The sequence below is a fragment of the Mobula birostris genome, chromosome 22 (assembly GCF_030028105.1).
Source record: "Mobula birostris isolate sMobBir1 chromosome 22, sMobBir1.hap1, whole genome shotgun sequence".
NCBI classification, from domain to species: domain Eukaryota; kingdom Metazoa; phylum Chordata; class Chondrichthyes; order Myliobatiformes; family Myliobatidae; genus Mobula; species Mobula birostris.
The window spans coordinates 44667009-44694568 of NC_092391.1; the positions used below are offsets into that span (position 1 = coordinate 44667009).

The 27560-nt window shown below is 40.7% G+C and overlaps 1 protein-coding gene across 4 annotated transcripts in view; it reads left to right on the top strand.

Annotated features, from left to right (window-relative positions):
- Positions 1–27560, top strand: part of LOC140186385 (tubulin beta-4 chain-like) — a 68544-nt gene that overhangs the window by 15238 nt on the left and 25746 nt on the right. For 2 of the 4 annotated variants that reach the window (XM_072240581.1, XM_072240582.1), the window contains exons 2-3: positions 14571–14679; positions 27105–27215. In XM_072240581.1, coding sequence (XP_072096682.1) covers positions 14571–14679; positions 27105–27215 — 220 coding nt within the window. The remainder of the gene's footprint in view (positions 1–14570; positions 14680–27104; positions 27216–27560) is intronic. The other 2 variants (XM_072240584.1, XM_072240583.1) reach the window with 1 other exon arrangement.

Consider the following 27560-nt stretch of genomic DNA (forward strand, 5'->3'; position numbering starts at 1 on the left):
CTGCTGCCTCACAGACCCATAGCCCCATGGCCCCAGGTTCAGTTTGGACCTTGAATGCTGCTTGTCTGGAGTTTGCAAATTCTCGCTATAACAGGTAGATTTTCAGCTGATGCTCTGGTTTCCTCGCCCCAGTGTGTAGGTGGTTAATCTTCCCTTACTGTAGGTAAATAGCAAGAAGAATCAAAAATGGGGAGTTGCTGGGTATGTCAGAGAGAGTAAGTTTCAAGGCTACAGAGAAAATAAAAAGAGAGACCGGATGGGATTGCCCTATTAGGAATCAGCATGGATCTGATGGGCCAAGTGGCCTCCTGTTTTATAATAAGTAAACAACAATTTAATTGGTAGAAGGTGGATCAATGTACTGTTGCAGGCATTTGTCAGCTGTCAAATAAAGCATAAACCTATAGCTCTGTGGCTGGATTGAAATAGTCTGAAAAGCTTGAGCATATAGACATGAAGAAAGTATATGCTGGAACTTTTGGAAAGCATCAAGTTGGATAAGTCACCGGGACCGGACGAGATGTACCTCAGGCTACTGTGGGAGGCAAGGGAGGAAATTGTTGAGCCTCTGGCGATGATCTTTGCGTCATCAATGGGGATGGGAGAGGTTCCGGAGGATTGGAGGGTTGCAGATTATTATTATTATTATTATTATTATTATTCAAGAAAGGGAGTAGAGATAGCCCAGGAAATTATAGACCAGTGAGTCTTACTTCAGTGTTTGGTAAGTTGATGGAAAAGATCCTGAGAGGCAGGATTTATGAACATTTGGAAAGGTATGATATGATTAGGAATAGTCAGCATGGCTTTGTCAAAGGCAGGTTGTACCTTACTAGCCTGATTGAATTTTTTGATGACTAAACATATTGACGAAGGTAGAGCAGTAGATGTAGTGTAAATGGATTTCAGCAAGGCATTTGATGGGGTACCCCATGCAAGGCTTATTGAGAAAGTAAAGAGGCATGGGATCCAGGGGGACATTGCTTTGTGGATCCAGAACTGGCTTGCCCACAGAAGGCAAAGAGAGGTTGTAGATGGGTCATATTGTGCATGGAGGTCAGTGACCAGTGATGTGCCTCAGGGATCTGTTCTGGGACCCCTACTTCTTTGTGATTTTTATAAATGACCTGGATGAGGAAGTGGAGGGATGGGTTAGTAAATTTGCTGATGACACAAAGGTTGGGGGTGTTGTGGATAGTGTGGAGAGCTGTCAGAGGTTACAGCGGGACATTGATAGGATGCAAAACTGGGCTGAGAAGTGGCAGATGGAGTTCAACCCAGATAAGTGTGAGATGGTTCATTTTGGTAGGTCAAATATGATGGCAGAATATAGCATTAATGGTAAGACTCTTGGCAATGTGGAGGATCAGAGGGATCTTGGGGTCCGAGATCATAGGACACTCCAAGCTGCTGCGCAGGTTGACTCTGTGGTTAAGAAGGCATATGGACCATTCGCCTTCATCAATCATGGCACTGAGTTTAGGAGCTGGGAGGTAATGTTGCAGCTATATAGGATACTGGTCAGTCCCCACTTGCAGTACTGTGTTCAGTTCTGGTCACCTCACTACAGGAAGGATGTGGAAACTATAGAAAGGGTGCAGAGGAGATTTACAAGGATGTTGCCTGGATTGGGGAGCATGCCTTATGAGAATAGGTTGAGTGAACTCGGCCTTTTCTCCTTAGAGTGACGGAGGATGAGAGGTGACCTGATAGAGGTGTATAAGATGATGAGAGGCATTGATCATGTGGATAGTCAGAGGCTTTTACCCAGGGCTGAAATGGCTAACACGAGAGGGCACAGTTTTAAGGTGCTTGGAAGTAGGTACAGAGGAGATGTCAGAGGTAAGTTTTTTATGCAAAGAGTGGTGAGTGTGTGGAATGGGCTGCCGGCAACAGTGGTGGAGGCGGGAATGATAGGGTCTTTTAAGAGACTCCTGGATAGGTACTTGGAGCTTAGAAAAATAGAGGCCTATGGGTAACCCTAGGTAATTTCTTAAAAAGTACATGTTTGGCACAGCATTGTGGGTTGAAGGGCCTATATTGTGCTGTAGGTTTTCTATGTTTCTATGATGTAACAGTTTAAAACAGTATGTTTTTGTGTAATAGTCATGATATCAGTGTGATATGGAACTTTACAATCTTCCTTAACTTGTTCTGCATGCAACTGATGCCCTTTATGTGATATTTTTACCAGTGTCCGTAACGGGTTTTAGCAGATTTTTATCTGAATGCATACCATATGTATATTTGATACCTGGGGTGATCAGTGTGTTTAACTGATGGCCATATTTATTAAAGGAAAAGGTTACCAAAGGTTACCAAATCATACCTATCTTGGGACAGTTCGAGGGCCGCGGTGGTATAGCGATTGGCATGACACTTGCATCTTGGAGCGTCACAGTTTGGAGATTAATTCATCTGTACATCCTCCCTATGGAATGCATGGGTTATCTCCGATTTCCTCCCACAATCCAAAGTAGGCTAATTGGTCATTGTAAATTGTCCTGTGATTGGGCTAGGGTTAAATCGGGCTATGCGGCTTGTAGAGCCGAAAGAGCCTATCCTGTACTGTATTGTTAAATAAATACAATAAGTTAAGCATTATTTATTCATCCTGCCAGATTTCTTGCATAAATTATTTCAAATCAAATGTACTTTTAAATTTGTAAGACCCTTTGCAAGAATTTAGAAGGAAGAAAAAGTGCATGATCTTGAAAATGTATTTTCTTTTTGGTTAATGTACCAAAAAAAGAAATAGTAACTCTCTGTTAAAAGAAAACAGACCTCATTACAGAACATATTCAACTGAACCCAGTGTGCTCCTTTAAATGACATGATCATAGACATCAAAGACATAGGAAGAGGCCATTAGAATCATTGTTTCCAAGCTGATCAAAAATGAAGCAGTTTTTAAGATTCACGTTTGAATAGCTTTTATAGTTTGCACTTCTCCCGGTGTTTGTAAGGTGGTACTGAAATGTGATGAAGGTTTTTGGCTCTGCTTCTGTTTCAGAGAGTGAGTTCCAGATCCCAATCACTCAACTGCCCTTTAATAAAGCGGCAAATTACATTTAAAAATAACGCTAGCATGACATAACATCACGTAATCATTGAGCGTGAGTAGGCGGAACGACATCCTTCCGTTTAAACAAGATCGCCCTCCTAGCTATAAGAGAAGTAAAAGCCAAAATGTGCAAATCAGATGCTCCAAAATAATATCTTTTCCTCCAACAATACCGAATAGGGCGGGCAAAGGGTTCAGCTTAAAATTTACCTTAAAAAGTACCGAGAAAGTTTGGAATACTTCCTTCCAATATCTTTCAAAACTCGGACATGTCCAAAACATGTGAATTAATGAAGCTTCTCCATTGTTACATCTATCACAAAAGGGAGATATATCCGAATAAAAATGGGATAGCCTATCCTTAGTCATATGAGCCCTATGGACCACTTTAAATTGTAGGAGGGAGTGGCGGGTACATAACGAAGAAGTGTTAACCAATTTAAAAATTTCATTCCAAGTTTCCTCAGAAGTTGAAGTCTGTAAATGTTGTCATTCCATCTACTCACGCTCAATGATTACGTGATGTTATGTCATGCTTAAATTTAGAGAAGATCTGTTGTTCAGTTTCTGAATCTAGCCAAACCTTTGACTTGCTGTTAAAGTACGGATGGTGGCTAATAACATATTTCACTTTATGATCAGGGTTTTTTTCCCTTTTTTCTTTCTTTACCAAACAACTTTGATCTTGGTAGTGGGTTTAGATTTTTTTTCTGTATAACATTATTATATTTCAATATTACAATTTAATTTAATTTACATGAATATAGGGTAATGTGATTGCAAGTGTGATTCTAATATGCATTTGGTACTTTATTTTTTTTGACTTATAATATACATCTTGTACTCTGTATTCTTATATGTAGAAACTAATAAAAATATTGAAAGAGAAAAATAACATTAACTTACAGCCACTGACCCAGCAATCAAAAGGAATGATCATATTGGATTTCCACTGTAATCAATTTAACCTGAACATTTTTTTAAAATTTTGAAATATACTACAGTATTAGTATTTTCAGTGTCACCAAAACCAGAGTACAATGCAAGATGAACACCACTAAACACAATTTAATATACTCAGTGGCCACTTTATTAGGTGCACCTGTACACTTTGTTAATGCAGATATCTAAATGGCCAATCATGTGGCAGAACCTCAATGCATAAAAGCATGCAGACATGGTCAAGAGGTTCAGTTGCTGTTCAGATCAAATGTCAGAATGGGGAAGAAATGCGATCTAAGTGACTTTGACCTTGGAGTGATTGTTGGTGCCGGACAAGGTGGTTTGAGTATCTCAGACACTCTCTGATCTCCTGGGATTTTCACGCACAACAGTCTCTAGCGCTTACAGAGAATGGTGTGAAAAATGAAAAAAACATCCAATGTGGCGGTTCTGTGGGTGAAAATGCCTTCTTAATAAGAGAAATCAGAGGAGAATGGCCAGAGCCGTACAAACTGAGAGGAAGGCGTCTTTTTCTGTTAGCACTAGAATTGATCATTTCTGCTGTAATTTTGTATGTCTGTAACTCAGTTAATTCAATTCTTCCCTTCCCACAACACTGCCAGTCTGAAGGACATTTTTGGGACTCTGCTGTATGTTTCGAACCTCAGGAACAGCTCTGACCTGAATTTCACAACTTTACCATGTTGCTATGTTTCCTTGCTGTCTAACTGGCTTCATTAATCTGTAATCAGATGGTGCATAAATAGTGGAATTACCTAGACACAGGACTACTCTTTGTCCTGTGCACCCATCTCCACCCACTCGGCAACTTTAAACCAACTTTTGTTTTTACTTGCCCAGTTCTAATAGGCTTCAACCTGAAACATCCAACTCTTCTCATTTGCTGGTTTTTTTTGACAATTTTCTTTTTAGTTCTGTGTTTAAATAATAATTAATCTGCAACCACTTTGTTTTATTTATTTTTATATGTTTATCCATCAAAAATTTATCCATCTTAAATTTTTATATTGGTTTCTCTGCTGAGGGAATTCAGAGCCTTGCAATGATAAATAGTTCCATTTGTCCAGGTATATGATTGGATATGTGGCCACATATTTGAGCTTCCACTATACACCTAATGGAGTCAGGAGCAAAATTAGAGATTAGTAATTGGTTGCCTCTGGTACATACCGGACGAATGTGGCAACAGGGCATGCAGGTAATGAATGTGTCTTATGACATTAATTTAGTATGTTCAGTAGCCCCAGATTTTAATTACTTCCTTCAGTAAAAAGTGATCTCTGCAACAGGACTAGCCACTAGCTGACTAAGTGTAGCAAACTGGAAAAGTGCTGAACTATCTGTGATTGATTTGAATAATGAGCCACTGATTGAAGAAACCAGGTTGCAAATCTTTAGTATTACCCTCTCTGAGCTGTGGTTTGATGTGATCAGGTTACATTATTTTTAAAAATATATTTCTTATTGTAATTTGTTTTTTTGTGTTGTACTGTACCGCTGCTGCAAAACAACAAATCCCATGACACGTAGTGATAATTAAGCCTGGTTCTGATGCGTCATCAACATGTACCATCCAATGTGCTCCGGTGTCTGAGTTTAAACTCCCTGTCCGAGTGGGGAACTTGGGCTCTGACAAAGACTCGGTGCCTTCCTTAATTCCAGAAGGAATCATTGACTTCAATTGATGTCAGTGCAAAATTCAGAGAACAACATTGAAGTTCCCAATGTACTTTTGCATAGAGGTAGCCAGTTTGTTCATGGCCAGTGGTCTAACCCTGTAGAAAAGAAATTTAGTTCAGTTTCCCAAGCAAGAGGTGACTTCTATCTCTAGTTTAGGTAATCTATTGGGCTCCCTTGAATGGAAGAGATTGCTGTGCCATTGGTGATCATCTTTGTGAAATCACTAGCCACAGGAGAATGGCAAATGTTATTTCTTCTTTCAAGAAAGGTAATAGGGATAAGTCTGGGAATTACAGACCAGTGAGTCTTAACATCACGGTGGACAAACTATGAGAGAAGATTCATAGAGACAGGATTTACAACTAGTTGGAGAAGAGTAATCTGATTAGGGACAATTAGCAAGGATTTGTTAGGGCAGGTCGTAATTGTTTTACACTTCCTTAAACAAGTCAGATTGATGAAGGTAGAGCGGTTGATGTGGTGTATATGGATTTTAATTTAGTAAGGTATTCAGCAAGGTTTTCTATGGTAAACTTATTCAGAAAATCGGGAAGCATTCAACCTAGGGAAACTAGGCTGCGTGGATTGGAAATTGGCTTGCCCACAGAAGTAGAGGGTGGTAACAGATTAAAGCGTGTTCTGCCTATGGTCCGTGACTAGTGGTGTTCCACAAAGGTCTGTTCTGGGTCCTTTTTTTTTTATATAAATGATTTAGATGAGGAATTGCAAAGGTAGGTTATTAAGTTTGCAGATGGTGCAGAGGTTGGGAGTGTTGTGGATAGTGCAGAAGTTTGTCATAGTTTACAATCAACAAGGTGCAGAACTGGGCTGAGAAGTGTCAGATGTTCAATCCAGAAAAGTGTAAAGTGACACACTTTGGAAGGCCAAACTTGATTGCAGAATATGAAGTTAATAGCAGGGGTCAGCATTGTGGAGGAAAAGGTGGACCTTGGGGTCCAAGTCCATAGATCCCTCAAAGTTGCTGTGCAAGTTGATAGGATGTTTAAGAAGGCATCTGCTGTGTTGGTCTTTGTTAGCGAGGGGATTGCGTTCAAGAGTCATCAGATAATATTGTAGCTCTATTATTAAACTTGGGTTACACTAGGTGTATTGGGGTCAGTTCTAGTCACCTCTTTAAAAGAATGATGTAGAGGCTTTGGAGAAGGTGCAGAGATTTACCCGGATGCTGCTAGGCTTTTTTTTCCCCAGAGGAGACATGATAGAGGTGTACTGTATAAGATTTATTTTTGTTTATTTCAAGATAAGTGTGGAATAGTCCTTCTATTATACCAAGCCACCCACTGCAACCAGCAACCCACTGATTTAACTTAGCCTAATCACAGGACAATTTACAATGACCAATTAATCTATTAACCAACACATCTTTGGACTGTGGGAGGAAATTGGAGCACCCGGAGGAAACCCATACATACTTGGGAAGGACGTACAAACCTTCTTCCAAAGGATGCTCAGAACTTCAACACCCCAAGCTGCAATAGTGTTGCACTAACCACTACGCGACTGTGGCATAGACTGGACAGCCAGCACTTTTTTTCCAGAGTGGCGATGGCTAATATGTCCACATCACGCAATTTGTATCAGCAGACCAACCTCCAGAGCACCATATAACATCAAAAGATGTAAGCATTCTGCAGGTTGCTCAGGATTGGAAAATGGACGTGGACTTGGAGAAAAAGCTTTTGTTTCCCCCAGACATTGCGGCTACAGTACTCTGGCCAGACATGGTCCTGTGGTCCACAACAGCCAAGCTGGCATTGTGGAATTGACAGTACCATGGGAAGATGGTGTCGAAGAAGCTTATGAGAGGAAAAAGACCAAGTACTCTGAACTTGCAACTGAAGTTGCCCAGAATGGCTGGAAGACCAAGATTTTCCCTGTATAAGTGAGATGCAGGGAATTCGTTGCTACATCTACGACCAGTCTATTGAAGAAGATGGGGGTGAGGGGTTATTCCCTCCAACAAGCAATCAAGTCCTTGTGAAATGCAGCAGAAGAAAGCAGCAATTGGATTTGGATGAAAAGGAAAGACAACAACTGGGCTGCAAGATGAAGATAGGAGGGTATGGAACTGAGAGAGGTGTATCTGGGACGTCAGGTAGCACAGTTGAGCCCTCTGGAGACGTCGTGGGCTTATCAACGAAACGTCAAAGAAGGAGGATGCCCACCTGATGACCCCGATGACGTACCTACCCTCCCTCCTTGTCACCACTCCAAACCCACTGCCAACATCGAGAGTGCCAACTTACCATACGGACTGAAACATCAAGTTCTAGTAGCTCTACATATTCAAGGTGACTGGAGGCAAATATAGGGGGTGATGTCGAGGTAAGTTTTTATACAGACAGTGTTATATGCAAGGACGAACTTCTTGGAGTGATGGTAGAGGCAGATACAGTAGGGACATTTATGAGACTCTTAGATAGGCACATGGATAACAGAAGAATGGTGGGTTATGTGAGAGGGATGGGTTAGATTGATCTTGGAGTAAGTTAAAAGTTCACAGGAAGAGCTTGCTCTGTCCCACGATCTATGAGTGCAAGTACACTTTCAGAATACACAGTATGTGGGAAAATATGAAAATTTGAAAACTATAAGGCTGGAGATTTCAATTTACTTAAAGTCAACGGACATAATGTTGCTTTGCACTGTTAAGGCAAGAAGGGGTTTCTGACGATTTGTCAGTTGTAAAGCAGACAACAAGAGAAGAAAACATTTTAGATTTGACCGAGTAATGGGACTGATGAGAACTTCAGGTGAAACAGTGTGAGATTAAATGCCTGTGATAATGATGCATTTGACATAACACGATTTTGGAGATATTATTAAAATTCAACAGATTTTTTCAAATATAAATGCTTGAAACCTCGCCTTGGAAGTTTGAATACAATTGGAAGAAGAGAGCCCATCTGGAGATCCTTCAGTATGGTGATTCTAAATCCAGTGAATTTCTGTCTGGTTGAATGAGAAGAAGGAAGAGAATATAAACACATGAAGAAAAATAAGCACAGAAATTATTCATTTGATTCCAAAAAGCATAACCCAAGACTGAAAAGTATTAAGATGATTACGATAGTTTTTCATTAAATTTGACTGTAGGAGTTCTTTTGTTTCAGTTTTTATTGAGCTGAAAATGGGCAACTTATCTGATCTGCCAAATAAACCAGTGAGGTTGTTAAAAACAAATCACAATACTATTTGTTCACAATACAATCAATGCTATTTGTTAGCACAAGAGATTCTGCAGATGCTGGGAATTTTGAGGAGCACACACAAATGATGGAAGAACTTAGCGAGGTAGACAGCATCTATGGAGGAAAATAGACAGTTCTGATGGAGGATATCAGCCCGAAATATAAACTGTTTATTCCTCTCCATAATTGCTGCCTGACTTGCTGAGTTCCTCCAGCATTTTGTGTGTGTTGCTCAACACTCTTTATAAGTTTGCAAACTTAAGATGAAAGGCTGTTAAGAGCTGAAGATGCACCCATAAGGAAGTATAGAGAAAGTTGAAGGTTCTATTCTTCCATTTTGATGATGATTTAAAAAAAGCTAGTGTTATTTTTAAAAAGATAGCAAAAATGACTCTGGATTTGATCAGTAGATTTGATTTCATTTCTGTGAGTAGATGGACAACACGTAGATCATTTTTCATTGGAAAATAGAAGTAATTTGTATTGATTCCTATAACGGCATGTTTAAGTTGCCATTGTATAGACTTGCATGTATGCAAAACTGGAGCAAACTCCACACACATGATACCACTCAGTTAAAAATTTGTGAATGTAAAACTCGAATCCACAGAAGTATCTGTGAAACTTTGTGATTCAAGCAAGATCTAACTGGTTCATCAATGTCCATTAGAGGAGAAAACATGTCAGTCGTTCCCACTTGTGACTCAACAATACCTCGTACAGGTAGCTCTTAATTGTTGTTTGAAGTAACAACTGTATTTAATCTCTTTAAAGGACAACAAGCTGATGATAGACAGTAAATGTAGACTTGCCAGCTATGGCCACGTTCTAGAAGACAGCGCAAAGGACATTTACCTGAGTATTGTAAAGGCTCTTGGGTCTGAACTGGAGGTCCTGCTCTCCCAGTTCTTCACAAGCTACAATTATGGGATTAACATGTAAGATTTCAATTAAGATTCAGTTTTGACCCATGTGGGATATAACAACACAGATTTTTGGATTCTCCCATTGTAGAAGGAAGTAAAATAAAAACAGAAAATGCAGGAAGCCCTCGCAGATCAGGCACTGTCTGTAGGAAGAGAAACAGTTTAATCTTTCAGGTCAAAGACTCTTCAATCGAACTGGGAAAGAGAAAGAAGTTAGTTTTAATTTGCAGATGGGGCGGAGGATGGACCATTACTGCAGTTTAAGTTACCTAGCTCTTCTTCACTGTTGTCCCTTTAAAACTGTCTTTCCGGTTATGCATTGTCAATGTTGAACCAGGCAAATATAGTTGTAGTGCAACCTTTTGAACTGTAAGAAAAGCCCAACTTACCTTGAGCTTAAGCATTTCTGGATAGCTGAAACCACACCGTTGTGTACAGAAATTGGATTTGAACTCTGTCATTATTTGTACATATTTTGTTATTGGACAACTTTTAAAGTTGATTAACCAATTAATAACTCAAAATTCCCAGGGTGTGATTATTTGAATGCATCACCAGGCAACCAGCTGACAATAAATGCATTGTCAGCTGGTTGCCTGGTAATAAATGCATTGAATAATGTAAAATCCACCTCAAATCAACTTTTCATAAGTTATTAATCCTTACTGTATTACTGTGAAACATCTCAATGTATTGGAAGAAAAGAACACATTTGTAATCCTGTATACAGTAGATGCATAGGGTCAATGAGAGGGTCAAAGTGTCCGTTGTCTTTCAGCATTCAAGCTCTTTTTTTGCAAGTATTGTAACTATTATGCTGTGAAGCTATAACTAAGGCAGGGAAAGAAGAGAGTAAGATTTGGAATGAGACTAATAAAATGAGGAAGAGATGTATCTATTTTTGTTGACCAGTTATTTCAGAAAATATTAGATAAGCCAGGGGTCTAGCGTGCATGTTATGTAATGGACAAATGAGTTTACAAGGTAGCCAGTTGATGGTTTTCTTGGAGAATAGAGTTCAAGGAATCAGGCTGCTGGTGGCTGCTGTGCATGCTGATTCACTGTAGTCCTTAAGAAAGCAACTCAAGATTGGTGTGTCTGTGTGATGAACGTTATGGCAGCATCTGTTCTATATGGTACTTAACATCATATTGATATTGGGTCTTCACCTGGCCATCAGGTTTTATATTTCAAGATCATTATTTCCTTTGAAGGCTTAACTTTAGAAACAGCATCCTCTAATTCTGCTTTGTCCCTGAATGGTGCTCAGCTTGACGTATTCAGGCAAGTGAGGGCTATTCCATCACAGTTTGATTTATGCCTTGTGGATGATGGGTTTAACTTTAGGTATTAGAAGGGATCACGACTCTAACTTACCTTAGTAACCATAACACTTAGATTAGGTCAATGTCGGGGAATGTGATGGTGATAATGTCTTTGAATTTCATGGGGACATAATTTACTGCTGGCGATTGTTCATGCCTCGATGTGTACAGGAGTGAGCTATGTCAGCTGGTTGCCTGGTGATGAAACAACCCTGTGCCAGTGTCAGTAAGACCAAGCAATTGATTGTGGACTTCAGGAAGAGGAAGTCAAAGGAACACACACCAGTCCTCATCGAGGGGTCAGCAGTGGAAAGTTCCTAAGTGTCAGCCTCTGGAGATCTATCCAGGGCTCAGTATATTGATGCAGTTATGAAGAAGGCACACCAGCATCAATATTTCATTAGGAGTTGGTATGTCACTGAAATCACTCGCAAATTTCTACAGATGTACTGTGGAGAGCATTCTAACTGGTTGCATCACTGCCTACTATGGAGGGGCCACTGCACAGGATCAGAAAAAGCGGCAGAGCTTACAACTCAGCTAGATCTATCATGCCATTGAGCTTCTTAGCATCGAGGACATCTTCAAAAGGCGGCATCCGTCCGTCATTACAGACCCTACCACCCAGGACATACCCTCTTCTCATTACTGCCATCTCGGGAAGGTACAGGAGCCTGAACAGTCAACATTTTAGGGTTAGCTTCTTCCCCTCCGCCAACGGTTTTCTGAATGGTCCATGAACCCACAAACCCTACCTCACTATTTCTTTTTGCACAACTTGTTTAAAAAATTTTAATACATATTTCTTATTGCAATTTACAATACAGTGCCTATAAAAATATTCACCCCTCTTAAGTTTTCATGTTTTATAACCTTGAATCACAGTGGATTTAATTTGACTTTTTTGACACTGGTCAACAGAACAACGCTCTTTCGTGTCAAAATGAAAACAGATCTCTACAAAGTGATCTAAATTAATTACAAATTTTAAACATAAAATAACTGCATAAGTATTCACCCTCTTCAAGTCAGTAATTAGTAAATGCACCTTTGGCAGCAATTAGAGCCTTAAATCTGTGTGGATAGGTCTCTATCAGCTTTGAACATCTTGATACTGCAAATTTTTCCCCCATTCCTCTATACAAAACTGCTCAAACTCTGTCAGATTGCATGGGGATTAGCCCTTTTCTAGTTCAGCCACACATTCTCAATTGGACTGAGGTCTAGACTCTGACTTGGCCACTCCAGGACATTAAACTTGTTGTTTTTAAGCCATTACAGTCTAGCTTTGACTTTATGGTTGGGGTCATTGTCTTGCTGGAAAACAAATTTCCCAAGTCGCAGTTCTCTTGCAGACTGCATCAGGTTTTCCGATTTGATTTCCCTGTACTTTGCTGCATTCATTTACCCTCTACCTTCACAAGCCTTCCAGGGCCTGCTACAGTGAAGCATCCCCACAGCATGATGCAGCCACCACCACACTTCACAGTAGGGATGGTGTGTTTTTTGATGATGTGCTGTGTTTGGCTTACACCAAACATAGTGTTTAGTCTGGCCAAAAAGCTCAATTTTGGTTTCATCAGACCATAGAACCTTCTTCTAGTTGACTTCAGAGACTCCTGCATACCTCTGGCAAACTCTAGCCAAGATTTAATGTGAGTTTTTTTTTTCCAGTAGTGGCATTCTCTTTGCTACGCTCCCATAAAGCTGTGACTGGTGAAGCACCCGGGCAACAATTATTGTATGCTCAGTCTCTCCCACCTCAGTCACTGAAGCTTGTAACTCCTCCAAAGTTGTCAGTCTCTTGGTGGCCTCCTTCACTTTCTTGCACAGTCACTCAGTTTTTGAGGATGTCCGGCTCTAGGCAGATTTACAGCTGAGCCATATTCTTTACATTTCTTGATGATTGACTTAACTGTACTCCAAGGGATTTCAGTGACTTGGAAATTTTCTTGTATCCATCTCCTGACTTGTGCTTTTCAATAACCTTCCCATGGTGTTACTTGGAGTGTTCTTTTGTCTTCATGGTGCAGTTTTTGCCAGGATACTCACTCACCAGCAGTTGGACCTTCCAGATACAGGTGTATTTTTACCACAATCAATTGAAACACCTTGACTGCACACAGATCTCCATTTAACTAATTATGTGACTTCTAAAACCAATTGGCTGCACCAGTGGTGATTTGGTGTGTCATATTAAAGAGGGTGAATACCTATGCAATCAATTATTTTGTGTTTATATTTGTAATTAATTTAGATCACTTTGTTGAGATTTGCTTTCACTTCGACACGAAAGAGTCAAAAAAGCCAAATTAAATCCCTTGTGATTCACTGTTATAAAACAATAAAACATGAAAATTTCTGCTGGGGGGGAATACGTTTTATAGGCACTGTATATTTTACATAATGTACTATACTGTACTGCAGCCACAAAACAACAAATTTCATGACATATGTCAGTTAAACCTGATTTTGATCTGTAGGTCCTGTTGCATGTAGGTATGGGCTAAGTGCTGCAATCATTGGCCAGTGCTCTCACTTTTGACTACAATAGATGGAAGACAAATGATAAAGTGGTTATAAATAATTGGATTCAGGATACCGCCATCAGGAACATCCACAGTCATAGAATTGGTCATCAACAGCTGCACTCATATTTCTTTTTTTCTAAGCATGGCTCCATCTACTGAAGAATTTCCCTGCGTTCTCATGATTTTATTTCTTTTTACATGTGTGTGTTGAGGAAAGGAGTTCATGACTCATGAACTGATCAGGTTGGCAGAGAGTAAGTGAAGAGATTCTCCAGTTTGTGTCCACATGGAAGCAGACCTCTCAGTCCACTGTGTCTATGCCATCATCAACCACACATTTACACCAGTCCTTCCCTAACCCATATACTCAAGTGGACTATGATATTTTTCTCCTGAAGACAGTTTCTTTTCAGTTGCTGTTGTCTGCACTGTAAAATTGAGACATTGTTGTATATTGCTACTTGCTAGTTTTTTTTAGGAAGTCGGTTTTGATGAAGAAAGCCTTTAATTTATTTTATCCTTCAGAATACATTTGACCATTCTCAAAATTGTTTGCTTAATAAAGCTAGTGTTGTGGTCTAAGTCTTCCAGCTAGATAAGCCAAATACTTAATGGGATACTCACTTATGTGTGTCTCATCTGTATTTAACTTGTATATCTTTTATTTCAAAATATAACAATGCACAAGTTTTTTCATTAGCTCAAGTGGGCTCTGTTAAGAATGTACCACTTTAGAAGTGTAAAAGGCTCAGGGATCAGGGATGAATTACCTCCAATTGATGATAGTGTCCATACATTCTAGGTCTAGTTCTCTTAAACATGCCTTACTGATTTACATATGTTAACAATGACTTTATATTTTATTTTAGTTCTGGGAAGTTATTAGTGATGAGCATGGCATCGATCCTACTGGAACCTACCACGGAGACAGTGATCTCCAGCTGGAGAGAATTAATGTCTATTATAATGAGGCTACAGGTATTAATTGGCATATTTATATATCTTAGGTTATATAATATGGATAAAAATAGTGATTGCTCCCTACATCACATTCTGTGATCACTTCCACCATTTACAATTCTAGAATTGTTTAGAACTTTAAAAAAAAAATTCTGCTGCCAATAACATTTGGTAATTTGTGTCCCATGAGAATGGTACAACCTGGTACTTCAGGACAAAGAGAGATAATTTCCTTAGAAATTTTGTGGATTTGATCAAACACCCTCAAAGTTCAACATTATTTTTAACACTTGATTCATAAAGAGATGTCAGGTATTAAAATCTCTCCTCTTGCAATAACAATCCAAAATCAGGGGGCTTTTAGTAACTAATACCAAGTGGGAAGTACAGAAATACCTTCTGATAATTAATTTAATTATCTGTATTTTGAATGGAAGCACAAACCAATAAGAACATATCCAAGTTCAAACAAGTGCAGAAGACATCACCAGAAGGCAAACAATTTGGGGGCATTTTTCTACCTTTGACTGCTGTCTTGCCTTCTTCCCTGCCCCTTCCCACTGCCACTCTGGTGAGTAGAGAAATGAATACTCCCTGATGTCTACTGAAATCAGTATGTAAGGTAGTAATATTCTGTACATGCAATAAGAGTCCCTGTTGGAAGCTTCCATTACAGGTTAAGTTTGATGAGAGACACATGGTACAATCAGACTTTAGGATCACCTGCTACTGAAGAACATATATTTTTCTAACATTTACTTGTACTGTATGTGACGCTCATTCCAACTCCACATTTAGAGAGCTTGGGCCTCCACTCACTGCATCATAGTCCCAGATCGATTGACCCTAGCTGAGACTTTTAGCAATGGAGATTCAATCTTCATTGAATCTCTCCCATTTTATGCATAAGCCCCATATCCCAATATCATTGCAACCTTAGAGCTTCGACTGCTAATGTAAGATAATCCTCTGAAACCCCTACATATCCTAACCCTGCAGGAATGTGATTGCCTATTTACACAGCTTCTGTCTCAGACATGGGTTGCCTCACAAGAGGGTTCAAGGATAAAGTTTAAAACCCTTCAAATTCAATTATGCTTCTAGTCTTCTATCCTAACCAAATCTATGAGTTACAGATATCTTGAAAGACCAAAAGACAGTAAATGCTTAGCCCATTAGCCAACAGTTGTGGAGAGAGAAACAGAATTAATGTTTCAGATAAATGACCTTCCATTAAAAATTACATTTGGAAATCAAAGATATTCTCATCTGTGGCAGGGCAAAGAGGGTGGTAGGAACGAAAAAAATATCTGTCATGGTGTAGAGACCAAGAGATTTGTTACTAATGTTTATTAATGTTACTATTGCTGTTTGAGAAAGGGTGGTAAAGATTCCTCCTGGTGTTTAGCCTTCCTTTCATAAAAATGCTGCAACAAGAAGTGTGGCCGTTTAGACCCTCAAAGTTTCTTGGCAATGAGCAATTGTCAGTTCTATTCCCTTGCTTTTACCCTGCAGTCTATCTGTTCCCCATACCAATATCCTTGATGTTGTTTCCAATATACCTTCACAGGAAGCAAATTGTGTTTCATAGCTACAGGATCTGATCAGCAGCTGTGTTGTGTCCTTCATTAAGTAACTTGTTTCCTGTCAACTCAAAAACTTTCCATTACAGGGCACCAGTCAGGAGAGTGATGGAGTATGCTTCATTTAACCGAATAAGTGTAGCTTCAACAACACTCACAAAGCTTAGAGGAAACCAGCCTGCTCGAATACCTACCAGCCTAAGCATTCATTCCTTCCACAAATGTTTTCACTCTGTAGACTACCCTACATTCTTCTGACAACACCACCCAAAAAATTCTAGGATAGCCAGCACATGGGAACATGACTACCTAAATGGTCTCTTCCAAGTCCTCCAGGTGCCAAGATCAAGGAAATTCTCAGTCTCTTGAAAAAGTAGCGATTATATTCACATTTATTCATGGGAATCCTTGGCTCATCACTGCCCAGAATCGAGGAACATATGGAATTGGTCTGGATGCCTAGAGTTTCTTGATTGTGTTGATTGAAACACTTCCAATTGGGAATCCATACAGAAGCATGGAGTGAGAGGCTTTGTTCATGTTACCATTCTATTCTTTAAAGATCTGTAGGAAGGCGAGGAATCCCCAGACCTGTAGAAGTTTCAGCAGCTCTCCTTTTGTTCGGATTGAAGCAGAGGGATTTTGTCTTTGACGTAGACGACCACAAGAGGAGCTGCCCAATGGGGGCTAACCTGGACAATAAATCTCATGGCAGCCACTTTACTTATAATCAAGCAGCACCAAAAAGAAGGTTAATGACAAGATATTAGGAATCGACCACACCATGTAGACAGAACAGTACCTGGGATATTCAACTCCTTAATCTTCAGTCATATATACTATGAGTGCACAACTTTGCTTTATCAATATAAAAATGTAATGTATTAATTTTATCTTCCGGACGTGAGATTTGGTGATGTTTATAACCGTCTGAAGTTGCTCTTGAGAAGGCAGCAATGGGCCCACTTGACCACCTAAGGTCTATGTTGTGAGTTGCCAGACTTCAATCCAGTAGTTTTGAAAGAATACTGACACATATGCAAACGGAGATGCTGCAGGAGTTGGTGGCATTTCCACCAGTATGGCTTTTATCGGTTCATCTCCGTGGTGGTGTGCTGATGTAAAGTATTGTTATGATTATACTAATGAGTCATTCTGCATTGCTGGAGCTAATCTGTAGTCACAAGGTGCTAAAGAAAGATAAATATCAAGCTTCCTCAGTGTTGCTGTATAGGGCGTTCCAGAATATTGATTTATTTTTACGAAGGTAAGCTGCTGTCAGGATAGAGAGAAATGTGGATATGGTATATTGCTGTGAGGGAAGCTTCAGGTGTGAATGGTGCCGTTCAAAAAAGCTTTGAGTTGTTGAACACACCTTGTTAAAAATGGTTATTGCTTGAGTGGTGTGATTGTTACTTGCCACACTTCAATTAAAGCCAAAATGTTGTCCAGTATTTTCTGCAGGTAGCCACGAAAACAAACCTCATGGTTGTGTATGATGACATGTATGTACTTTAATAATAAATTTACTTTTGAATATTTAACTTTGAATTGTTTCATTATCTAAGGAATTGTAAATTGTGCTGAACTGTGTGTAATAATTAGCGACTGACAGTATAAAAGTGAGTAAGTCATTGATGAAGCAGCTAAATGTACTTGAGCCTAGAAGGCAGCCATGAAGAACTCCTTCAATAATTATTTGGACTGAGATAATTGATCTTCAAGTGTTAGTAGCTATAATTTTTAGTCAAGATATGCCTCCACTTCCCATCTTGATACCCTGTGTTTTAGATTTTGCAACAATTTTTGGTTGTCCTTCCTCAAATTATTCTTCAGTGCCAAAGGCAGGCATTCTTGCCTTATCTTTGGAAATCGGCTGCTATCACATTACATTACAATTTTATTACAGGCAAGCCTTGTTTGTACTGACTGTACTAAGAGTGAGGGGTCTAGTCTGAATTCAAATTCACTTTGGTAATCACATTACTGGTTAATAGTGGGTGCTACTTGATTGTTGATCCTTTCCATCACTTTTGGAATGGTTAGGAACAGGTCTGGTTAGATTGTCCTTTTAGGGCACAGGACATAGCTCCATTTTTCCAACTGTGGTGCAGTTCAGGACCTCGGGGCCTCAGTACTCAGTGCATGCAATTTGTACAATAATTTTGTATACCTCAATCAGATCTGCTCTTGTTCTCCTAACACTCTAGTCCTAACCTATTCATCCTTTTCCTGCAATTCAGGTGTTCGAGTCTGGCAACATCCTTGTAAATTTCCTCTGGACTGGTAGTCTTATTGATATCTTTCCTCTAGATAGGTGACCAGAACTGCACACAATACTCTAAATTAGGCTTCACCGTGGTCTTGTATAACTTCAACATAGCGTCCCAGCTCCTGTAACACAATACTTTGATTTATGAAGGCCAATATGCCAAAGGCTCTCTTTACAACACTATCTACCTGTGATTACACTTTCAAGGAATTATGTATCTGCACTCCCAGATCCCTCTTCTGCCACACTGCTTCAATGTGATTGTGGCTGATCATCGAAATTCCATACCCTGATCCAGCTTTCTCTGCATTTCCCTTGATCCCTCTGGCCCTAAGAAAAATATCCAACTCCTTTTTGAATTTAATGATTCGGCTTCAACTGCTTTCAGTGGTAGGGAGTTATATAGGTTCACAACACTCTCTGGGAGGGACATTCTCCTTATCTCAGTCTTTAAAAAATGCTAGCAGGGCCAATCAGGACATACTGTGTGCTTCAGATCACGGTAATTATGCACTTGTCAAGGACCAATAAAAAGAATTCAGATTTAAGTGGAGCAGTCATTGTGGATGTGACCATATTTGAGTGGGCCCGTGTTAGAATGGAGAGTTTGAGGCTTTGGCTTAAAGGTGCTTTGGTGAGAAGAGGTGAGGGCTAAGGTAAATTTCTGGGAAGTTTCTTTCTTTCTTTCTTTGTCTATTAGTGCCTAGCTAGTGTGGTGAGAATGGGTCCAGGGCTACTGGTTCAAGTCAGACGTGGGAATTCCGGGAGACCTCCAGACTACATCTGTGTGAGGTACACCCAGCTGCAGCTCCTTACAGACCAGGTTAGGAAAGCGGAGCTACAGCTGGATGAGCCACAGTTCTACGAGAATGTGGAGACAGATAAGACCTACAGACAGCAGGCAGGTAGTCAACCATAAGTTATGGGAGGTAGGCAGCTGGGGGAATGTCAGGGTAGGGAAAACAGAATAGACAGACAGTGCAGAGTTCTCATTAGTGGGTATACGGCTTTGCACGGTGTTGGGGGAAACCAGGGGAAGCTGCAGCAACCAGGTTTCTGACACTGACCATGTCTCTAGCTCCGAAGGGAAGGGGGAGAAGAGCAATGCTGTTGTGATGGGTGATTCAATGGACTATAAGACATAGGAACAGGATTAAGCCATTTGCCCCATAGAGTCTGCTCTGTCATTCCATCATTGCTGATTTATTATCCCTCTCAACCCCATTCTCCCGCTCTACCTGTACCTTTCATGCTCTTACTAATCAATCATGGCTTTAAATATACCCAATGACTTGGCCTCCACAGCCATCTGTGGCAATGAATTCCACAAATTCACCACCTTCTGGCTAAAGAATGTTCTTGTCTCTGTCCTAAAGGGATGTCCCTCTGTTCCGAGGCTGTGCCCTCTGGCACTTGACTCACTCACGATAGGAAACATATTCTCCACATCCACTCTATCTAGGTCTTCCAATGTTTGACAGGTTTCAATGAGATTAACCCTCCTTCTTCTAAACTCCAGCAGTTACAGGCCTGGAGCCATCAAATGCTCTTCATACTCAGGATCACTCTCATAAACCCCCTTGGACCCTCTCCAATGAAAGCACATCCTTACTTGGAAAAGCAGCCCAAACTGCTGGCCGTATTCCAAGAGCGGTTTGACCAATGCTTTATAAAGCCTCAGCATTATCCTTGCTTCTATATTCTTGTCCTCTTGAAATGAATGCTAACATTGCATTTGCCTTCCTCACTACTGATTCAGTGACTTTGGCTGAGTGGTGTAATAACAACAGCCTCTCACTCAATGTCAATAAGACCAAGGAACTGATTGTAGACTTCAGGAGAGGGAAACCAGAGGTCCATGAGCCAGTAATCATTGGAGGGTCAGAGGTGGAGAGAGTCAGTAACTTTAAAATCCTGGGTGTCATTATTTCTGAGGACCTGTCCTGGACCCATCATATAATTCTGAAGAAAGGATGACAGTGCCTCTACTTCCTTGGGAGTCTGTGGAAATATAGCATGTCGTCAAAAATCTTGGCAAGCTTCTATTGATGTGTGGTGGGCAGTGTGCTGACTAGCTGCACTATGGCGTGGTATAGGAACACCAATGTCTTTGAGTGGAAAATCCTACAAAAGGTAGTGGATTCGAGTACATCATGGGTAAAGCCCTCCCAATCAATGAGCACATCTACATGAAACATTGCCATAGAAAAGCAGCATGCATCATCAAAGATCCTCACCACCCAGACCGTGCTCTTTTCTTGCTGCTGCCATCAGGTGGAAGGTACAGGTACCTCAGGACTCGCACCACCAGGTTCGAGACCAATTACTACCCCTCAACTATCAGGCTCTTGAACAAAAGGGGGTAACTGCACTCATTTAAGGACTCTTTTTTTCATGTTATTCATGTAAATTATTTATTTATCTGTCTCCCGCCAGTCAGCGGATCTTCTATCCATGCAAGTATCTTTCCTGTAATACCACAGGCTTTTATTTTGCAGCCTGAGGTTCAGCCGCCTTAAGATCTAAGTAACAACATCTACTGACTCTCCTTTGTCTATTCTGCCTATTATCTCAAAGAATTCCAATGAATTTGTCAGGCAATATTTCTCTTTAAGGAAACCATGCTGACTTTGGCCTATTTTATCATGTCCCACCAAAACCTCATCTTCAATAATGGACTCCAACATATTCCCAACCACTGAAGTCAGGTTAACTGGCCTATAATTTCCTTTCTTTGGCCTCCATCCCTTCTTAAAGAGTGGAGTGACATTGCAATTTTCTGGTCCTTTGGAACCATTCCAGAATCTGGTGATTCTTGAAAGAACACTGCTAATGCCTCCACAATCTTTTCATCTACCTCTTTAAGAGCCCTGGAGTATAGTCCATCTCATCCAAGTGACTTATCTACCTTCAGACTTCTCAGCTTCCCTGGCACTTTCTCCTTAGTAATAGCAACTACACTCACCTCTATCCCCTGACACCCTTGAATATCTGGTATACTACTAGTGTCTTCCATAGTGGAGACTAACGCAAAATACTTATTAAGCTCGTCTGTCATTTACTACCTCTCCAGCATCATCTTCCAGAGGTACAAATTCCTCTCGCCTCACTTTTACTCTTTTATATATCTGGACAAAACTTCTGGTATATTATTGGCTAGCTTGCCTTCATATTTCATCTTTTCTCTCCTTAGTGCTTTTTTAGTTGCCTTCTGTTGGTTTTTAAAAGCTTCCCAGTTTTCTAACTTCCCACTAATTTTTGCTATATTATGTACCCTCTCTTTTGTTTTTATGCTGTCTTTGACTTCCCTTGCCTGCCATGATAGCCTCATCCTCCGTTTAGAATATTTTTTCTTCTTTAGAATGTATCTATCTTGCACCTTCTGAATTGTTCCCAGAAGCTCCAGCCATTGCTGTTCTGCCGTCAATTCTGCTAGTGTCCCCTTCCAATCAACTTTGGCTGGCTCACCTCATGCCTCTGAAATTCCCTTTACTCCATTGTAATACTGATACATCTGATTTTATGTTTTTCTCAAACTGCTGGGTGAATTCTATCATATGATCTCTGCCTCGTGAGGGTTCCTGTACCTTAAGTTCAAATCAAATCTGGTTCCTTACACATACTCAATGCAGCATTTCCTTTTCCCAAGTGGACTCAACCACAAGCTGTTCCAAATATTTAATTGGGGGAGGGAGAATTATGATTCTATTAGTCAGGAACTTAGGAATGGATGTAGTCAGTGAAATGCGCAGCAGAAATATGGAGGTTGTTCAGGGAGCAGGGGATTTTGGATAAGACTATTCCAATTGAGACAGGGATAGGATGTTAGGATTAAGGAACCGTGGTTGACAAGAGGTGGAACATCTAGTCAAGTGGAAGAAAGAAGCTTACTTAAGGTTTAGGAAACATGGATCAGACAGGGCTCTAGAGAGTTACAAGGTAGCCAGGAAGAAGTTGAAGAATGGACTTAGGAGAGCTGGAAGGCAGCATGAGAAGGTCTTGATAAATAGGATTAAGGAAAGCCCAAGGCATTCAACATGTATGTGATGGCTAGAATGAGGGCAGGTCTGATCGGGGTAGAAGAGGAAACATGCCTGGAGTCAGAGGAGATGCAAGGTCCTTAATGAATACTTTGCTTCAGTGCTCATCAGTGTGAAGGACCTTGATGCTTGTGAGGACAGTGTAAAACAGACTAATGTGCTGGAGCATGTAAGAAAAAGTATGTGCAAGAACTTTTGAAAACATTAGAATGTATAAGTCCTCAGGGCCAGATGGGATATACCTCCGGTTACTACTGGAAGAGAGGAAAGAGATTGCTACACCTTTGGCTATGATCTTTGACTCCTCGCTGATCACAAGAGTAGTACTAGATGCTTGGAGGGTGGCAAATGTTTCTTTGTTGAAGAAAGGGAGTAGGGGGAATCCTGGGAATTATAGACCAGTGAGTCTTACTTCAGTATTGGGCAAATTATTGGAGAAGATTCTTAGAGACAGGATTTATGAGCATTTGGAGAAGTATAGTCTGATTAAGGATAGTCGGGATGGCTTTGTGAGGGGCAGGTCATGCTTCATGAGCCTAATTGAATTGTTTGAGGATGTGACAAATTACAGTGATAATAGTAGAGCAGCGGTTGTGTATGCAGACTTTAGTAAGGTATTTGAGAAAATTCCCCATGGTTGGCTCATCCATAAAGCCGGGAGCTATGGATCCAGGGAAACTTGGCTGTGGGGGTACAGAATTGGCTTGCCCATAGAAGGCAGAGTGATTGTAGATCAAGTGCATTCTGTCTGGAGATGAGTAACCAGCAGTGATCTGTAGGGATTTGTTCTGGAACACCTACTCTTTGTGATTTTTTTTTATAAATGATTTGGATGGGGAAGTGAAGGAGTGGGTTAGTAAGTTTGCAGATGACATAAAGGTTGGTCTACTTGTAAAGGTTGCAGTGGGACATTAACGATGCAGATCTGAGCTGAGAAGTGGCAGATGAAGTTCAACCTGAGGAAGTGCAAAGTGATTCACTTCAGAAGGTAAAATTTGAAGGCAGAATACAGGGTTAACAGCAGAGTTCTTGGCAGTGTGGAGGAACAGAGGAGCCTTGTCCATAATCTCTCAAAGTTGCTGTGCAAGTTGATAGGGTTGTAATAAAAGTGTGTGGTGTGATGGCCTTCATTTTGGGGGATTGAGTTCAAGAGTGTGAGGTAATATTGCAGCTCTATAGAACCCTGGTTAGACCTCAATTGGAATATTGTGTTCAGTTCCAGTTGCTGAATTATGGAAGGATGTGGAAGCTTTAGAGAAGGTACAGAGGAGATTTACCAGGATGCTGGAAGTCTGGACTAGAGGGTATGCCTTTTGAAAACAGGTTGAGCAAGCAAGGGCTTTTCTCTCTGGAGTGAAGGAGGATGAGAGGTGACTTTATTTTATGTACAAAATGATCAGACACATCGATCACCTGGACAACCAGAGACTTTATACAAGGGAACTTAATTTTAAGGTGACTGGAGGAAAATATGGGAGGGGGGAATGTCAAAGGTAAGTTCTTTACACAGAGAGTGGTGGGTATGTGGAACACGCTTGAGGGGTGGTGGTAAAGGCAGATACATTAGGGGCACTTAAGAAACTTACACAAGCACATAGTGTTAGAAAATTGGAGGGCTATGTAGGAGCTGTTGCAGCTTGCGAGGGGGAATGATGACACTGAGCAAAGAATCAGATTATGTAGTTCATTGGATGGAAAGCTCTGGTGTCTAAATCTCCTATCAGGCAGACCCTCAGAGTTGAGGATGACTTGGTTTGAGTGGATCTGGGGAGACTAATGAGGGCAGTGTTGTGACACAAAAACTCTACTTCGCATGTGACAAAAGACTAAGCGGGGTATGAGCCTTTTGCTGTTTTATCTGGACTTCTGTACTCTAACGATGGACTAGCTCTTGGTGGCATCCTAAATGCTCTCTTCATTTTGTGTAATCGCGGGCAAAAGATTTCCATCAGTCTAAAGGGTTCTGCCATTTCCAGGAGGCTTCGAGAATGTCTTTGAACCGTTTCCCCTGTCACCTAGATATCTCTTGACGTGACAGTGCTCAGAATATAGTGACTATTTCTGGAGTCAGGTGTCACTCAACATCAGATTACCAAAACAAATGTTGCATTTCAACCTCCATTACAGCAAGTTATTACCAGGTGAATTCTACTTCTCTGGGAAGAACGATGCTTACGTAGAATCAGGTGTTGATGCATCTATTAGTTGCAGTGCATATAAGTTTGGTGAAGAAGTTTATTATGTTGTGCTTCAGAGTATAGATTTCCAACTTCACTGTTCATCATGCAGCATTGGTTGCTCTCACAACATCTGTGATCGAGGATCTCCAAGGAAGAATCCGCAGTAGTCTGTACCACCTCCATGGATGCTGATATGGCTAACTTAGTGGTCTGAGATGTCAAAATCAAGGAGATTTACCCATCACTAACTGAATTCCAGCTAACGTGACAAAACTTTGTAAATACAAGAGATTCTGCAGATTCTGGAAATCCAACTCCACAAGAGTGGATATCAGATCATTAGAAAATGATGCGGGAGAGATAGTAACACACACAAAATGCTGGAGGAACTCGGCAGGTCAGGCAGCATCTCGGGGAATGAATAAACAGTCGATGTTTCGGGCCGAGGCCTTTCATCAGGACTGGGAAAGGAAGGGGAAAGATTTCAGAATAAGAAGGCGGGGAAGGAAGACCAGCTAGAAGGTGATAGGTGAAACAACACACATAAAATGCTGGAGGAACTCAGCAGACCAGGCAGCATCTATGGAATTAAGCCAGGTTGGGTGGGGTTGACAGATGAAGTAAGAAGCTGGGAGGCGATGGGTGGAAAAGGCAAAGGGCTAGAGAATATATCTGATAGGAGAGGAGAGTGGACGATGGGAGAAAGGGAGGAGGGGAAGCACTGGGGGGAGGTAGGATGCCAGAGTAGGGAATAGAAGGCGGGGGGGGGGGGGGAAGAAATTACCTGAAGTTGGAAAAATCGATGTTTATACCATCAGGCTTGGAGGCTACCTAGATGGAAAATGAGGTGTTGCTCCTCCAACCTGACAATGGCTTCGTTGTGGCAGAAGAGAGTGCCATATCTGACATGTCGGAACAGGGATAAGGATAGGAATTAAAATGGTTGGCCACAGGGAAATTCTGCTTTTTGCAGTGGATCAACAAAGTGGTCCCCCAATTTGTGCAGAGTCTCAACAGTGTAGAGGAGGCTGGATTGGGAGTACCAAACACAATAGACGACCCCGACAGATTCACAGGTGAAGTGTTGCTCACCTGGAAGGACAATTTGGAATCCTGAATGGAAGTGAGGAAGGAGGTGAATGGGCAGGTGTAGTATTTCTGTCACTGGTAGGGATGTGTGCCGGAAGGGAGGTTAGTGGGGCGGGACAAATGTGGAAAGCAGAATGTGTGGGTGGGTTGGGGGGGGGGGGATTAAAGATGTATTTGGTAGTAGGGTTCCATTGAAGATGGCAGAAGTTGTAGAGAACAATGCATTGGATACGGAGACTTGTGGTGTTAGGTGGGGACAAGAGGAGCTCTATCCCTGTTAAAACAGTGAGAAGATGGAGTGAGTGCAGATGACTAGGTAATGGAGGAGATGCAAATAAGGGCAGCATCAGTGGTGCAGGAAGGGAGATCCTGTTCTTTGAAGCAGGAAGACATCTCTGATGTCCTGGAAAGCCTTTAGTGGTATCTTTGATCACTGAATCTGTCTTGACTTGAGTTACTGGCTATGATAACCTAATGCTATAGGCACAGCCAATCATCTCCACTTGAGTAGAACTGGATATCTGTTACGCTAACTGTCTCTAATACCTGGATAACTGACAGAGATAAATGCAGGACAGAGCTTCCTTAAAATGAAGTGTTATTGCAGCTTAGAGGAAGAATAAGGGTTTATTTACATAATATATGTGGAAATCATTTTGTACTGGTTAACAGGCACACTGAAGGGAACCAAATTGGTCAACATTCTCCAGTCTATACAGCTTAGTTCTTTGGGTAGTGTGTATCTCTAAACTGTATTTGTGCAGTGGTTATTGCATCTGTGCATAGCTGTTGACTGATGTCATTGACACAATCAAAAACAGTCCTGAATTACTCTAGAGGTACTGTAAAAATTCTGAGTATAATGTAGCTCTGAGGTACTTAACGTAGAAATGATTTGAACTGCTACACATTTTATGGGCCTTTTCCATAATCTTAAGTTCATAACTACCTTCAAGGGTACTTAAAACAAAAATATATTAATTTCCTTCTTTTAAACCAGAATCTTAAACTTTCATTTTACACTTTCTGAGTACCAGGATCCAGACCTAGGTGACCGTGCAGTGCACTAATGGTATGTTGTGGTGTTTAGACAATTGCACAACAATGCTCGGGAGGTACTCTGCTGGTTGTAGGGAATGCATGAACAAGAATCTGCTATTAATGGTTAGGCTTTATGATAAAAATGCAAACAAAAAGAGTTTTGATTGAATTTCCAGTAACAAATTTCTAAACCAAGCTATGTTTTCATGATTTATTGACATATAGTCTATTGGTGTAGGTGGTAAATATGTGCCTCGTGCGGTGCTGATGGATTTAGAACCTGGTACTATGGACTCCGTTCGCTCTGGACCTTTTGGACAGATTTTCAGACCTGATAACTTTGTGTTTGGTAAGTATAGCTTATAAAGCAAGAGAGACTTGTATTTTTATTGTCTCTTTGACTAGAGCTAAAGCAGTGTTTCAGTGGTTGTGTCATTATTATGTCGTAAAAGCATATCAAGATCTTCAGAAGGTAATGAGCTTTTGATGTCTTTTATCTTTACATTGACATAATGGATGCCCACTAGGATGTCGAGGACTATTAAGCATTGGACCTTTTACGTATAGGCAGTTGGGCATCTGGTTTAATGTTTAGGTCTTGTTTAAGTGTGGCACTTGCTTTGGTGGCAGGGTGCAATTCTGACTTTGGCCACTGGATGTCCCACTATAAGTAGCTGGTGGGAAAATCTGGAGG